This window comes from Molossus molossus, unplaced genomic scaffold (assembly GCF_014108415.1).
Source record: "Molossus molossus isolate mMolMol1 unplaced genomic scaffold, mMolMol1.p scaffold_m16_p_19, whole genome shotgun sequence".
NCBI lineage: Eukaryota > Metazoa > Chordata > Mammalia > Chiroptera > Molossidae > Molossus > Molossus molossus.
In genome coordinates this window covers 2,615,138-2,626,905 of record NW_023425354.1, presented here as the reverse complement: position 1 = coordinate 2,626,905, position 11,768 = coordinate 2,615,138, and the positions used below count along the sequence as shown (strand labels likewise).

At 64.9% G+C, this 11,768-nt stretch overlaps 1 protein-coding gene across 1 annotated transcript; it reads right to left on the bottom strand.

The window, feature by feature from the left end:
• Positions 1-3,209: 3,209 nt before the first annotated feature.
• LOC118634841 (galectin 3 binding protein) lies at positions 3,210-11,217 on the bottom strand. Its single transcript, XM_036269664.1, has 6 exons — positions 11,116-11,217; positions 9,754-9,823; positions 9,042-9,233; positions 7,231-7,362; positions 5,302-5,554; positions 3,210-4,595 (listed from the first exon to the last, which is right to left on the bottom strand). The coding sequence occupies exons 2-6, from the start codon at positions 9,803-9,805 to the stop codon at positions 3,515-3,517; spliced, it is 1,710 nt and encodes a 569-aa protein (XP_036125557.1). The 5' UTR covers positions 9,806-9,823; positions 11,116-11,217; the 3' UTR covers positions 3,210-3,514.
• Positions 11,218-11,768: the final 551 nt, after the last annotated feature.

The following is an 11,768-nucleotide window of genomic DNA, read 5'->3' as shown; positions in this document are numbered from 1 at the left end:
TTCAGCTTGTCTGCCAGACGGGCTCCTTTTCTCAGTCACGGACCGTGGCACTCACCTTGGCCAGCACCCAGGCTGCCTTCCCCCGGCCCCCCTCCCTCCATGCACTGCGTCCTTCCTTATCTGCGGCAGGGACCCCAGTCCTCCCCGGCCACCCAGCTCGCCCAGGGGCCTCCATGAGCCTCTGCCCTGCTAGCCCGAGGGAACACCTCTGGTGCGGGCACACCCCTGTGCGGGCACTTCCCGTGCGGGCACACCCCCGTGCGGGCACACCCCTGTGTGGGCTCACCCCTGTGAGGGCACACCCCTGATGAGGGCACACCCCTGTGCGGGCACACCCCTGTGAGGGCACACCCCTGGTGCGGGCACACCCCTGTGTGGGCTCACCCCTGTGAGGGCACACCCCCGTGCGGGCACACCCCTGTGAGGGCACACCCCTGTGAGGGCACACCCCTGTGCGGGCTCACCCCTGTGAGGGCACACCCCCGTGCGGGCACACCCCTGTGAGGGCACACCCCTGGTGCGGGCACACCCCTGTGTGGGCTCACCCCTGTGAGGGCACACCCCTGTGCGGGCACACCCCTGTGAGGGCACACCTCTGGTGCGGGCACACCCCTGTGCGGGCACACCCCTGTGCGGGCACACTCTAGTGCGGGCACACCCCTGTGCAGGCACACCTCTGTGCGGGCACACCCCTGTGCGGGCACACTCTAGTGCGGGCACACCCCTGTGCGGGCACACCCCTGTGCGGGCACACCTCTGGTGCGGGCACACCCCTGTGAGGGCACACTCTGGTGCGGGCACACTTGCGGACGGACTCTCCGGGCACAGGCCGGGGTGCGGGGAGGAGCCCGAGGCACACTCCACCTTCAGTCCTGCAACCGGCAAGGCCTCGCTCGGGGCTGCTGGCACGTCCCTGCCCTGCCAGTGACCTTCTCCAGATCAGCTGCTGCCACACAACCCTTTCTGTCCAGCTCTCACAGAGGCCCAGGGCCGGACACATTCTCCCAGGGCCACGTGGGAGAAGCGCAAGGAAGTCACCTCGGATTCCAGGCATCTTAAGGAGCCACAAGCACATCGGCGCCTGGGCCTGGGCGAGGAGAGGCACTTCAAGACCTCTCGTGGCCGCGGGCCAGGCTCTGTGCGAGTCCCCGTGAGTCCCCTTCCCCGCCAGGAGCACACGCTTCTCACCCCCAACCACACGCACCCCGAAACTAGTAACTGGCAGAGAAAACGAGGCTCCTGTTGACCCTAACTGGGATCAGTCGCGTGCTCACGATGCACAAAGGCACCGGGGTGGGGGCCGCAGATGGAAGGAGTCAGGTGGACAGTGAAGATGGGAGCTTTGGGAAGGGTGAAGACAGACATCCTGGAAGGGTCACAGAGGACGAGGCCAGTCATGTGACTGTCCTCAAGGGCTCCCCCCACAGGCAGCACAGGCTCTCACCTCGTGGGGGTCAGGAGGCTCTCTGTGGGTGTCCCTCGGCCCCCTCTCCAGACACAGGGCCTACTCTGCTGGCTCTCCAGGGCCCTTGGTGGCCGGGAGGGGGCCCTTGCCAGGGCTCACGTGGCCTTGTCACCAAAGCTGATGTGACCATGTGCTGTCAGCCCTCACCTGGCCCGTGTGTGCCGAGGTGTAGCAGTGACGGGTGGCCCCTTACTGCAGGGCCCTCCCACCCAGCGTCCTGCCCTTGGGGCTGCTCGTGTGATCCTGTGGTAACTCGACACTTCGTGGTCATGGATAGGAAGGCTGGGACACCGGCTGGGAGGACAGGGACCTGGGCCTGACATGTCGACAATGTGTTAGTTGATCTTGGGTCCCATCTCCAGATTCCCTCCTAAATCCTGCATCAGTTATGGCCCCAACCCCCAAACGAACAACCACCTCGCCCAGCCCTGCCCTTCGGTCCGCGAGCTCCTGGCAGGTAGCGGTTCTGGACGGCCGGTGCGGGCCCCAGCGGTACCGCCCGGTGCCCGGAGCCCCTGCAAGCCGGGGCTCTGCTGGGTTAGAGGCGCTACATCCCAGGGAAGCATGTTTCCACCGAGGGCACCCCCGAGTTCCACGGAAGCGGAAGCGAGCCTGCGCCTCGCTGGTGGGGCTGCCCACGCCCTTGGGCAGATCCCGTGGGTGGAGCAAGGGGGCAAGGGACGCGGCTGCCACGCAGAAGTGCAGGTGTTCCCCGAGCAGGCCCGGCCCTCTGCTGCAGGCCGGGCACCCCGAAATGAACGGGCAGGAGGGGATGCTGACCGTGCACCTCGCTGCGCCAGAGGCCGGTCACGCACACACGTCCTTTGTTCTCCTCCAGCGGTGCTGGTACCGGTCGACGGTGTGGCTTCAATAAAATGACTTCAAACGTGCCAAGGGATGGCGGGACCAGTGGCCGAGAGGCTGGGCCTGAGCCCCAGCGCCCCTTGGGAAAGGGGGACGTGGCTCGGCTGGGGTGGAGGGCTGTGTCTCTGGGGTCCATCGACCATCTGCAGTGCTACTGGAAGGAGAGTGGGGGGGATGCTGCTGTCCTGGCTGCCCAGCCTCTGAGCCTCCCTCCCACCGGGTGAGCTCTGAGCCTCCTCCCCTCCCCGAGGCCAAAACAGTCCAGATGCGTGTTCTCGGAGTCCACGGCCGAGGGCAGCAGGCATGCGGCCTGAGCTTGGCCAACCGTGTGCCCGGCGTGCGTCACAAAGAAGAGGGGAGGCTTAGAACCCGCGCCCTGCTCTCGGGCCCCCGGCCTGGCCCTCCTGCCTTTGCCTCGATGCTGCGGGTCGCCCAGCACCTTCCCGCACTCCTTCTCCCCGACAGACCTGACCGGCCGCTGCAGGTCTACCTGTGCTCAAGCACCTCGCTGACGGGTGGCGGACGCGTCTCCGGGTTTTCACTCCTGCAGACGCGCGGACCTGAGCTCTCCGTCCTGCATCCCCCCGCACTCGCGCAGAGGTTTACGGAGCAGGGTTCGAGGCCCCTGCGCCTCCTTCCACCTGCAGCGCGCCCTCCCGGTGCCCCGTCTGCTGCTCCTCCTCCCTCCACAGAACCCAATCGAAGGAGTTCCAGCCGCCGCCCCCGCCGAATACCCTCCGGTTTCCGTCACCACGACCCGTTGTAAACACCCGGTGTGTGTACCTGCCCCCTGGCCGGGGCTTCGTGAGGACGGGGGCAGCGTCTGCTCGCTCAGCGTGCCACCCTCTGAACGCAGAATGGATTCAACAGCCCTTTCCGCGTGACCGACAGAACCTGGGGACCACCAGGCAGGTTTAATGGTCTAAGACGAGGGTAATGGAGGACCGAGCAAGCGAAAGGGGTGTGGAAGGTCCAGGAGCCACCAGGCTCCGTCTCCTTGCTTCCTGACAAGCCAGCCAGGCGGCGGGAGGACTGGGGATTCTCGGGGTGAGCACTGGCTGAACCTTCCAGTAACTTCTTTAAGCTCCGAGGGATCTGTGGAGGCAGGGGGACACCCGGAGGCCGGCTGCGGAGAGGAGCCGGGCTCTGCTCAGGGAGGCGCCGCTGGGGCCGGCCGCCTGCTGCCTAGTCCACGCCCGAGGAGTTGGTCAGGTAGAAGGGGCGGACGACCACGCGGAAGCTGCTGAAGGCCCCCGCCGGGCAGGGGAAGAAGGACGCCGCCCTGGAGCTGTTGGTGTCCAGGGCGCTGGGGATCATGGCCTTCTTGTTCTCGAAATCGGTGACGTCGGCCACGAAGCGCCCCCCACAGAGCATCAGGGCTTTGTTTTCATAGCCGATGGTGGGGTCCGAGAAGCCGGACTTGGAGAGGCCCAGGAGGGGGACCTCGTCAGAGGAGCACGAGAAGCCGTAGTTCCGGCAGCTCTGGACGGTGGAGAGGTACACGGACGACCAGGAGACGCGGCTGGCCCGGAAGAGGAAGCTGGGGTGTGGCGGGGTCTGGAAGGACTGGTAGGGGTCATACCCGTAGCGGTAGGAGTAAGACTTCGAGACGTAGCGGTAGGAAGCCCTGGAGCCCCTGGTCAGGGACACGCTCCAGGTGGGCGAGGTGTAAAGCCGGGGCAGGTAGGTGTCCTGGGTGAGGTTCAGGCCCCGGTACCGGGCCAGCAGCCGGAGGGGCACGGTGTGGAACTCCAGGGCCTGCAGTATCTTCTCCTGCAAGAGCTCCTGGTGGCTCCAGTACAGGCTCAGGTTGAACTGCAGCTGGAAGAGGCCCTCGGGCAGGATCATGGGGAAGCGGACCTCCCCTAGCAGCTCCTCCACGGCCTCGCTGGTGGCTCCCCTCTCCTGGCTCCAGGCGTCCAGGGACATCAGCAAGGCCAGCTCGCTGGGCACCGCCAGCTCGCTCCTGGAGAGCAGGACGCGGAGCAGGGCCGTGGGGACACGCAGCCAGGCCTCGGTCTCCATCAGGGCCTCGAAGTTCCAGGCCAGGAACTGCACGCAGAGCTCCTGCAGCACGGGGTCGCGGGTGGCCAGAGCGTAGGCGTAGAGGTCCAGGGTGGTCTGGAAAGAGAGGTCCTGGGGCAGGAGGACGGCGAAGAGGCCGGCACAGTAGCTCTGCAGCTGCTGGGCCCCGAGGGCAGAGGCCAGCTTGTGGAAACACTTCACGGTGGCCAGGGAGACGTCTATCCTTCGGGAATAGAAGTACCTGGAGGGGCGGGGTGGGGAGCTGAGCGCTGGTCCCAGCCCTCCCCCGCAGGGCGCAGGTGTGTGGGCGGCGGCCGGCCACCTCTCCCAGCATGCCGCCTCTTCCACGCCTGCCCTCGACCCGCTGACACCCACGTGCTGGCCGTTTGAAGCCACATCAGCCCACATCCACCCCCGATTCATCCTCAGATCAACCCACATTCCAATCTCAAGTCTCCTTGGAGTCCTGGGCACCGACAACTGGGCGGACCCCAGGGCCCTGGAGGTTGACGTCTCCTCTGTTGGGGGAGAGAGGGGCCCAGCACCTCCTGGTCGCCCCCCTCCACCGTCACCAGCACCTGCCTCGGTCCCAGACACCCTGCCCAGAAATCCCATCGAACGGCACAGGCTCACGAGCAAGCACTTGGACTTGGCTGGGAAGAAACTGTTCTAACCTGTTCTATTCTTTTTTGTTTGTTTGTTTTTCCTAATCAATTAAATTGCATCTGTTCTCTCCTAGGAGTTTCTTCAGCCATATGAAGCCGTGTAAGTCATGAAAAGGACCGAGAATAGTTTTCAATACCTGCAACTCTCTCAGGGGATGATTTAGAGACATCTCCTAGACGGCCCCCTGGTGGTGACAGAGGGGACACTCCCAAGCAGGGCCGTCTGGTGGGGAGCCCCAGGGACACAGCCCAGTACCGAGTCCCCGCCCCAGGGACACTCACCGGATGAGGTCTCTGACGACAGGCAGGCACTCGGCGTCCACCTCCATGGTGACCGTGCTGCCCGGCTCCCTCCACAGGGCCTGGGCCTCGGGGTTGCTGGACAGGATCAGCCTGTGAGCGCACATGCCCAGCTGCTCGGCACCCTTGGTCTTCACCTTGATGGACAGGTCACAGCCCTGCTGGCTGGCAAAGATCTGCTCCAGAGCCTCGGGGAGCTCGCTGGACAGGTCGAGGGTGTGGGTGCCTCTGGTTTCTAGGAAGGGGCAGGGGAAGGCACAGGCTTGGGCCAGGCTGTGGGGCCAGCATGGGGCCTGTCTCACGCTCACTCTGTGACCGGAAGTGTTTCCTCCCTGGGGTCAGTTTCTTTCCCTGAGTTTCGGCCCCGACCCTGCCCTGTCTCCTCAGGACGGCTCCTGGGGACATGCGGGACGTCAGCCCTGGAAGACTGGGTGCTCTTGCCCACAGGGGCCCACAGTCCTCCCAACCCACACCCGTCAAACACCCCTGCTTAACTCATCTGCTCCCCCACGTTCAGGCGGCCCCTCCAGGGGATTTGGAGGTGCTGACTTGCAAAGCCCGAGGCCCCATCCTTTTAAAATCCCAACCCAGACTGTTACCTTCTGAAACCCAAACCTTCTCCCTGGTCTGAAACTTGAGGGTCCATGGCAACCCAATGCTAGAACTTTGGGGTCCTCAGCAGCCTCCTTCCGGGCCCGAGAGTGGTGGGCGGGCATCTGCCCCTCCTCCGCCCCCTCCCAAAGCATCGCTGGGAACGAATCCACCTGTTCCTCCTTCGCCACGAACAGGTTTAGCTCAGTCCCGACTCTAAACCAGGTGGACTCGGTGCCTGTGTTTCTCCGGCCCCAGGCCCGGGAGCCTCCTCTGTCCCGCGGCTCTGTCCTGGGGGGACCCCTGCTTCCCTGTTCCCTCGGTGCAGCCCGGGCCTTAGGGGTGCACATGCGCCCAGGCCCTGTGTGTGAGTCTTGGAAGAAGCCACAGGTGGATGTGAGACAGCAGAGAACAGCCGACAACTCGGACTCAGGACTGAAACCCAGAGTAGCTCCTGGAGGTCTGACGAGTGTGGGGGGCTGGGCTCCTGGAGGTCTGACGAGTGTGGGGGGCTGGGCTCCTGGAGGTCTGACGAGTGTGGGGGGCTGGGCTCCTGGAGGTCTGACGAGTGTGGGGGGGCTGGGCTCCTGGAGGTGGATGGAGTGGGGGGGTCTGGGCTCCTGGAGGTGGATGGAGGGGGGGGCTGGGCTCCTGGAGGTCAGATGGAGTGTTGGGGGGTCTGGGCTCCTGGAGGTGGATGGAGTGGGGTGGAGGGCTGGGCTCCTGGAGGTGGATGGAGTGGGGGGGTCTGGGCTCCTGGAGGTGCATGGGGGGGGCTGTCTGTAACCAGGCCTTTCCAGCATCAAGAGCGTCCAGCCATGGCCAGTGTGGCCCAGTTGGTTGGAGCCTCATTCTGTGCACCGAAGGATTGTGGGTTCAATTCTCAGTCAGGCACATACCCAGGTTGTGGGTTCAGTCTCTGGTTGGGTTGGGGTACATATGGGAGACACAGATGTTTCTCTCTCAAAAAGAAGGAGAAGAGGAAGGAAGAAGTGGTGGGCTGAGGCCCTCAGTGCAGGGCCAGCGGGACAATGTTGGCTGGTACAGAGAAGCCTCAGACGTCATGGCCACTTGGGACGCGGCTCATTCTGACCATCAGGGCCCTGAGGGCTGGTTGCTGTGAGGCCGGCCCCGCAGGCTTTCCCCTCCTGGAGAGTGGGCGTCCCCGAGAACCTGTGCGCAGGTGTGTGATGGGCTTGGGGGCTTTCGTGCTGGGAGGGCAGGGAGCTGCATGACCATCCTGGCCTGGGGCTCAGGTCTCAGGGGCAGCCCCAGGGGCCCAGCACTTTGGGGGGCTCGGGCTGGGGGAGCCCCACGCACCATTGCTGCAGATGACGCCGGCGTCCTGTCTGTGCCCACACCTGCTCTTCAGCCAGCCCAGGGACGAGCAGTTGGCCAGCGAGGGCTCTGTCCCTGTGCACTGCACTTCGTCCAACATGACAGGGCCCGTTCCTGGTGGGACAGTAAGGTCAGACACTGGGGGTGGGCTGGGGCTCCCCGGAGAAGCCGGGTGCAGAGCCACACCGATGGCACAGGAATAGAAAACCCTGGAAACCCCGGAAACCCCGGCCCTCGCAGCGCTGTTAGGTCTGGGCTCGTGCGTCTTCAGCAGGATAATCAGGGGGCTCCGGGACTCGGTTTGGACTGACTACCGTGACACTGTGCCATAAACCAACCTTCCTCCTCATAGTCTGTGTGCTTCATGGACAGGAAGTTACCAAAAATCTCAATGATTTCCCTTTCTTAGGACTCCCGGCCACTGTGTCAGGGGAGCTCCTCCTGCACAGACTGCTTTGGGAATACATTGTGTCAAGATCAATTCCCAGGAGTGGAGTCTGGCTGGGGGGAAGGGCTGCAGCTGATCTCAGGATGATGTGCCCAGGAGCCTCGAAACAGCCACTAGCACGGGGAACGAGCCCAGCTGGTGGCACCTCCCCAGCACGTGGTCCTCCCCAGTGTGGGGCCCCGCGTGGTCCTCCCCAGCAGCGTGATCCTGTTGTAGCTCACTGTCCTTAGAATCCAACTTGTCTTTGAGCTGCCCTAATTAACAACCTCAGAGACAGCAAGACGAACAATGGGGAATGTTACAGAGGGCTTTAGCCCCATAAAAATTAACTAGAGTTTGACCTTCACTGGGAATTTGAAAAGCAACATCCTTCAAGAAAAGGGAGGACAGAAACGGCCCCAAGGCCAGAGTGTCCTGCATGCTCTGTAAAGAAACTGATAGGGAGAAACTGAAGCTCCCTTCACCCCATAAAACTGTAACTGTTCAACATGTGTGTATTGCTCCTGACTGACCGCTGATATCTGTCCCGAATTTGTTAGTTTTTAAAACTTGGATAATGGAATGAATAGCAGGATAGATGTGTGCTGACCCAGTTCACCCAGTTCCCTTTCGCCTCAGCTCCTTCCCCCCTCCGTTCCCTCCTGCTTATCGCTAACTGCCTCCGCTTCTGTACACCCAGCTTGCTTGCTCTGCTAAACTCTTGAATGACCCCTGCCCTATATAAGCAACCCTCCCCCTGAGCTCGGGGCTGCAGTTCTCCTCTGTGTAGGTTGGCTGCAGTCCCTGCGCAGGTAATAAAACATCCCCAAAAACTGAAAAATGGAGTCTGAGTGTGGTCGATCTCCTGGGTTACAACAATCCCCCCCCCCCCCCGTGCAGGGCCCCTTGCAGTCCTTCCCAGCAGAGCGGTCCTCCCCAGCAGCATGGTCCTCCCCAGTGTGGGGCCCCGCGTGATCCTCCCCAGCAGCGTGATCCCCCCCCCCCGTGCAGGGCCCCTTGTGGTCCTCCCCAGCAGCATGGTCTTCCCCAGCACGGGGGCCCCTTGTGGTCCTCCCCAGCAGCATGGTCCTCTCCAGCAGCATGGTCCTCCCCAGCAGCATGGTCCTCCCCAGCACGGGGCCCCTCGCGGTCCTCCCCAGCAGCGTGGTCCTCCCCAGCACGGGGCCCCTCGCGGTCCTCCCCAGCAGCGTGGTCCTCCCCAGCACGGGGCCCCTCGCGGTCCTCCCCAGCAGTGTGGTCCTCCCCAGCACGGGGCCCACGTGGTTCAGGGCGCTTGCTAGCACAAAGGGAGTGGGAATACCCCTCACATGGCCCAGGAACGGGGGAAGGGGACCGGCAGGCTGACCTGGCCCAAAGGCAGCTCCGCCCACAGCCTCGGTGGCGTTCTCAAACCCAAGGGCTCGGCAGACGACGCTGGCGTCCGTCAGGTCCCACAGGTTGTCACACACTGTCCCCCACTGGCCTCCATAGAAGATCTCCACGCGGCCCTTGTTGGCGGCGTCCCCATCGGCCAGCCGCATGTCACCATCTTGCACACCTGTGGGGCGCGAGAAGTCGGCCTGGGGGCAGCCCTGCACGGAGGCAAGGGCTGCTGGGGGGAGTGGGGTGCCTGGGGGGGGGGTAGACCCAGGGACCCCGGAAACGTAGGCAGAATCAGCCAGGTCAGAGAAAGCGGGGTCCTGGCCCACCCACACTTGTGCACCCAGGGCTCAGCCCCTGCTGGAGCCGACGGGGTCAAAGGACATTTCTCAGTGGGGGTACGGCAGACTTCCGTGGGGTCACCAGGATGAGGAAGGCCGCTCGGGCCTTGGGGGTGAAGAGCATGAGGACAAGTGTCCCCAACATCGGCTGGTGGGATGGCCCCTCCTGCTCAGCCCCTCTGGGAGCGGATGCCGTGCAGGACCCCATGGTCCCCCGAGAAGGTAAGCCACACGACTTGGGGCAGCAGGGGCTTCGGGTGGGAGAGGGGGCCAGCCGGGCAGAGCGCTGCCGAGATCTGCGAGGGGTGGTAACCTGCCAGCGAGGGAGCATGCTGCCCGGCCTGCCTGGGTTCTCACCTCGAGTCCCTGCCACCAGCAGCCACGCGCACAGGAGCCACGAGAGGGCCATGCCGCCCGGAGCCCTCGCCTGAGCAGGAGAGACAGGGGTGGGGCGGGTGGCCGAGACCCCCAGGCCCTGCAGCCTCCGCGCTCCCAAGAGCAGGGAGGGTGACGGGCGCCCAGGGGACCCTCGCCTGCCTGAAAGGTGGCCCTCCGAGGACCCGTGAGAGGCCCAGAGGGAGGGCTGGGCTGGGGGTGTCTCAGGTAACAAGGATGGAGGAAACAGGAGTGTGGCTCAGAACACCAGGCCTGGGCGTGGCTGTCCGCTGGGACAGATAGGGAGGGTGGGGAAGGCGGGGTGTGCAGGCCCCACAGGGAGAGGCCTATCTAAGCCGGCTCTGCCTGCAGGAGTGTCCGGGGGTCTGTGCAGCCCTGGAAGGGAGGGGGCGAGAGCCGGGCTGAGGGGCACATCTGGGGGAGGCCACAGAGATCCTGGCCGGGGAAACAGAGCGGGCAGCAGGGACAGATGTTGGGCTGGTTGGGGTGCAGCTGGGGTGGGGTGGGCTGTGACGTGGGCAGGATGGGCAGGACGTGCTGAGCCGGCTTAGTGTGGACTTGGCAATGACATCTCCCAGATCAGTGTCCCCAAGGCACAGAGGCTGGAAGGGGCTGGGGCACCGAGGACACAGGACCAGCAGGCAGGGTGGGGGCAGGTCTCCGCCGGTCCCAACAGTGTTCCTCTGCCCTTCCGCTGGGAGCTTGTCCTCGGCCCCGTCCCGCTCCTCCCCGGCCCCATGCCCCCTGCCCCACCACGGAGGAGCCGGTCATTGGCTCTCTGGTTTAGTGAGAGTCCTGTGACCCAGCAAGCAGGAGCCAGGCTGCTCTGGTGGGTGACCTGAGGCAGCACCCGGTTCCCATTGACCGGCCTCTGGCCTCCCAGCACACCACCTGGGTTCACAGGCGTGCATGGCGGCTGCTGGGTCCGGCCCTCAGTCCCGGGCACACCAGGAGAGCAGCCACTACCAGGCAGATTCACCTGGGACAGGAGCTCGGCGCAGACCCGGCACCTGGTGCCCAGGACGCAGATGGGGTTGTCCGGGGAGGGGCCGTGCCACGGGCTTCGCCTGACCCCCGAGTGGGAGCTGAGCCGGCTGCCTGACTGCCCACGTGGTGCCTTGGGCGAGTGAGCGAAGGGGCCCGGCCCCGGGCAGGTCAGAGCGGGCCAGGGCTGCACTCCGCACGCTGCTGTCCTCGGCGTGAGCCACCGCCCGGCTGTGCAGGGGCCTCTGCATCCCGGGCTCGGGAGCACCAGGTCAGCCGGGTGCAAAGGGGAAGTCCTGGCCCCGTCAGATGACACCGTGCAGGGAGAGGAGCACCTACCGTTCACCCCGAGGCAGTGATGGTGGTCCTGGGCCTCCCCTTCCTGCTGCAGGTCCCCTTGCAGACTGACCTTTACCCCGGAAACCCAGTGCGCAGGCTGGTCCTAAGTAATGCTTCAGAAAACAGTCTGGTTTCGATTCCCAGAAACCACATGACACACGTTTCTCCTGGGGTTGGCTGCTTGCAAGGTTCTGGGGCTCCCTGTGCTGCCTCTCGGCTCTGACTGTGGGTGTCGGGGATGGCAGCCGCCCAAGGCAGCAGTCTGGTTGGCCGGACAGCCGGAGCTGAACTCGAGCGGTCCCGCACCCTGCGCCGGCCCAGGGGAGAGGGGAGCAGAGGGGGGCAGGCAGGGTCTGCATGGCGGGGCGGCCGGGACCCCTGCTGCGATGTGGGCCGCCCCGGGCTCCCTCACTGCCAGCAGGCTGGACAGACCGCGGCGGCCGCTCAGCCAGTGGCTACCCCGAGGCCAGCTCCCGACACTCCCATCTTCACTGAGGGGCGGTGGTGAAGGTTGGGGGGTCCCTGAGACAGCCCAAGTATGAGCCAGTGAAGAGCTGGACCCCATGTGTAGCAATGGCCCCAGAGCCCGTCTGTGCTCGTCCCCACCGGAGTGCCCCCCGCCCCAGCAGTGGTTGCCCGCCCCACGCCTCACC

What these genes read in the sequence shown, in the direction of transcription:
- LOC118634841 (XM_036269664.1), bottom strand. Translation starts at nt 9,805, where the DNA reads ATGGCCCTCTCGTGGCTCCTGTGCGCGTGGCTGCTGGTGGCAGGGACT. An exon ending in CGGCGTCATCTGCAGCAATG is followed by an intron (nt 5,555 to 7,230) that starts GTGCGTGGGGCT and finishes GCCCCTTCCTAG; the next exon opens with AAACCAGAGGCACCCACACC. An exon ending in GTCGTCAGAGACCTCATCCG is followed by an intron (nt 4,596 to 5,301) that starts GTGAGTGTCCCT and finishes CCGCCCCTCCAG; the next exon opens with GTACTTCTATTCCCGAAGGA.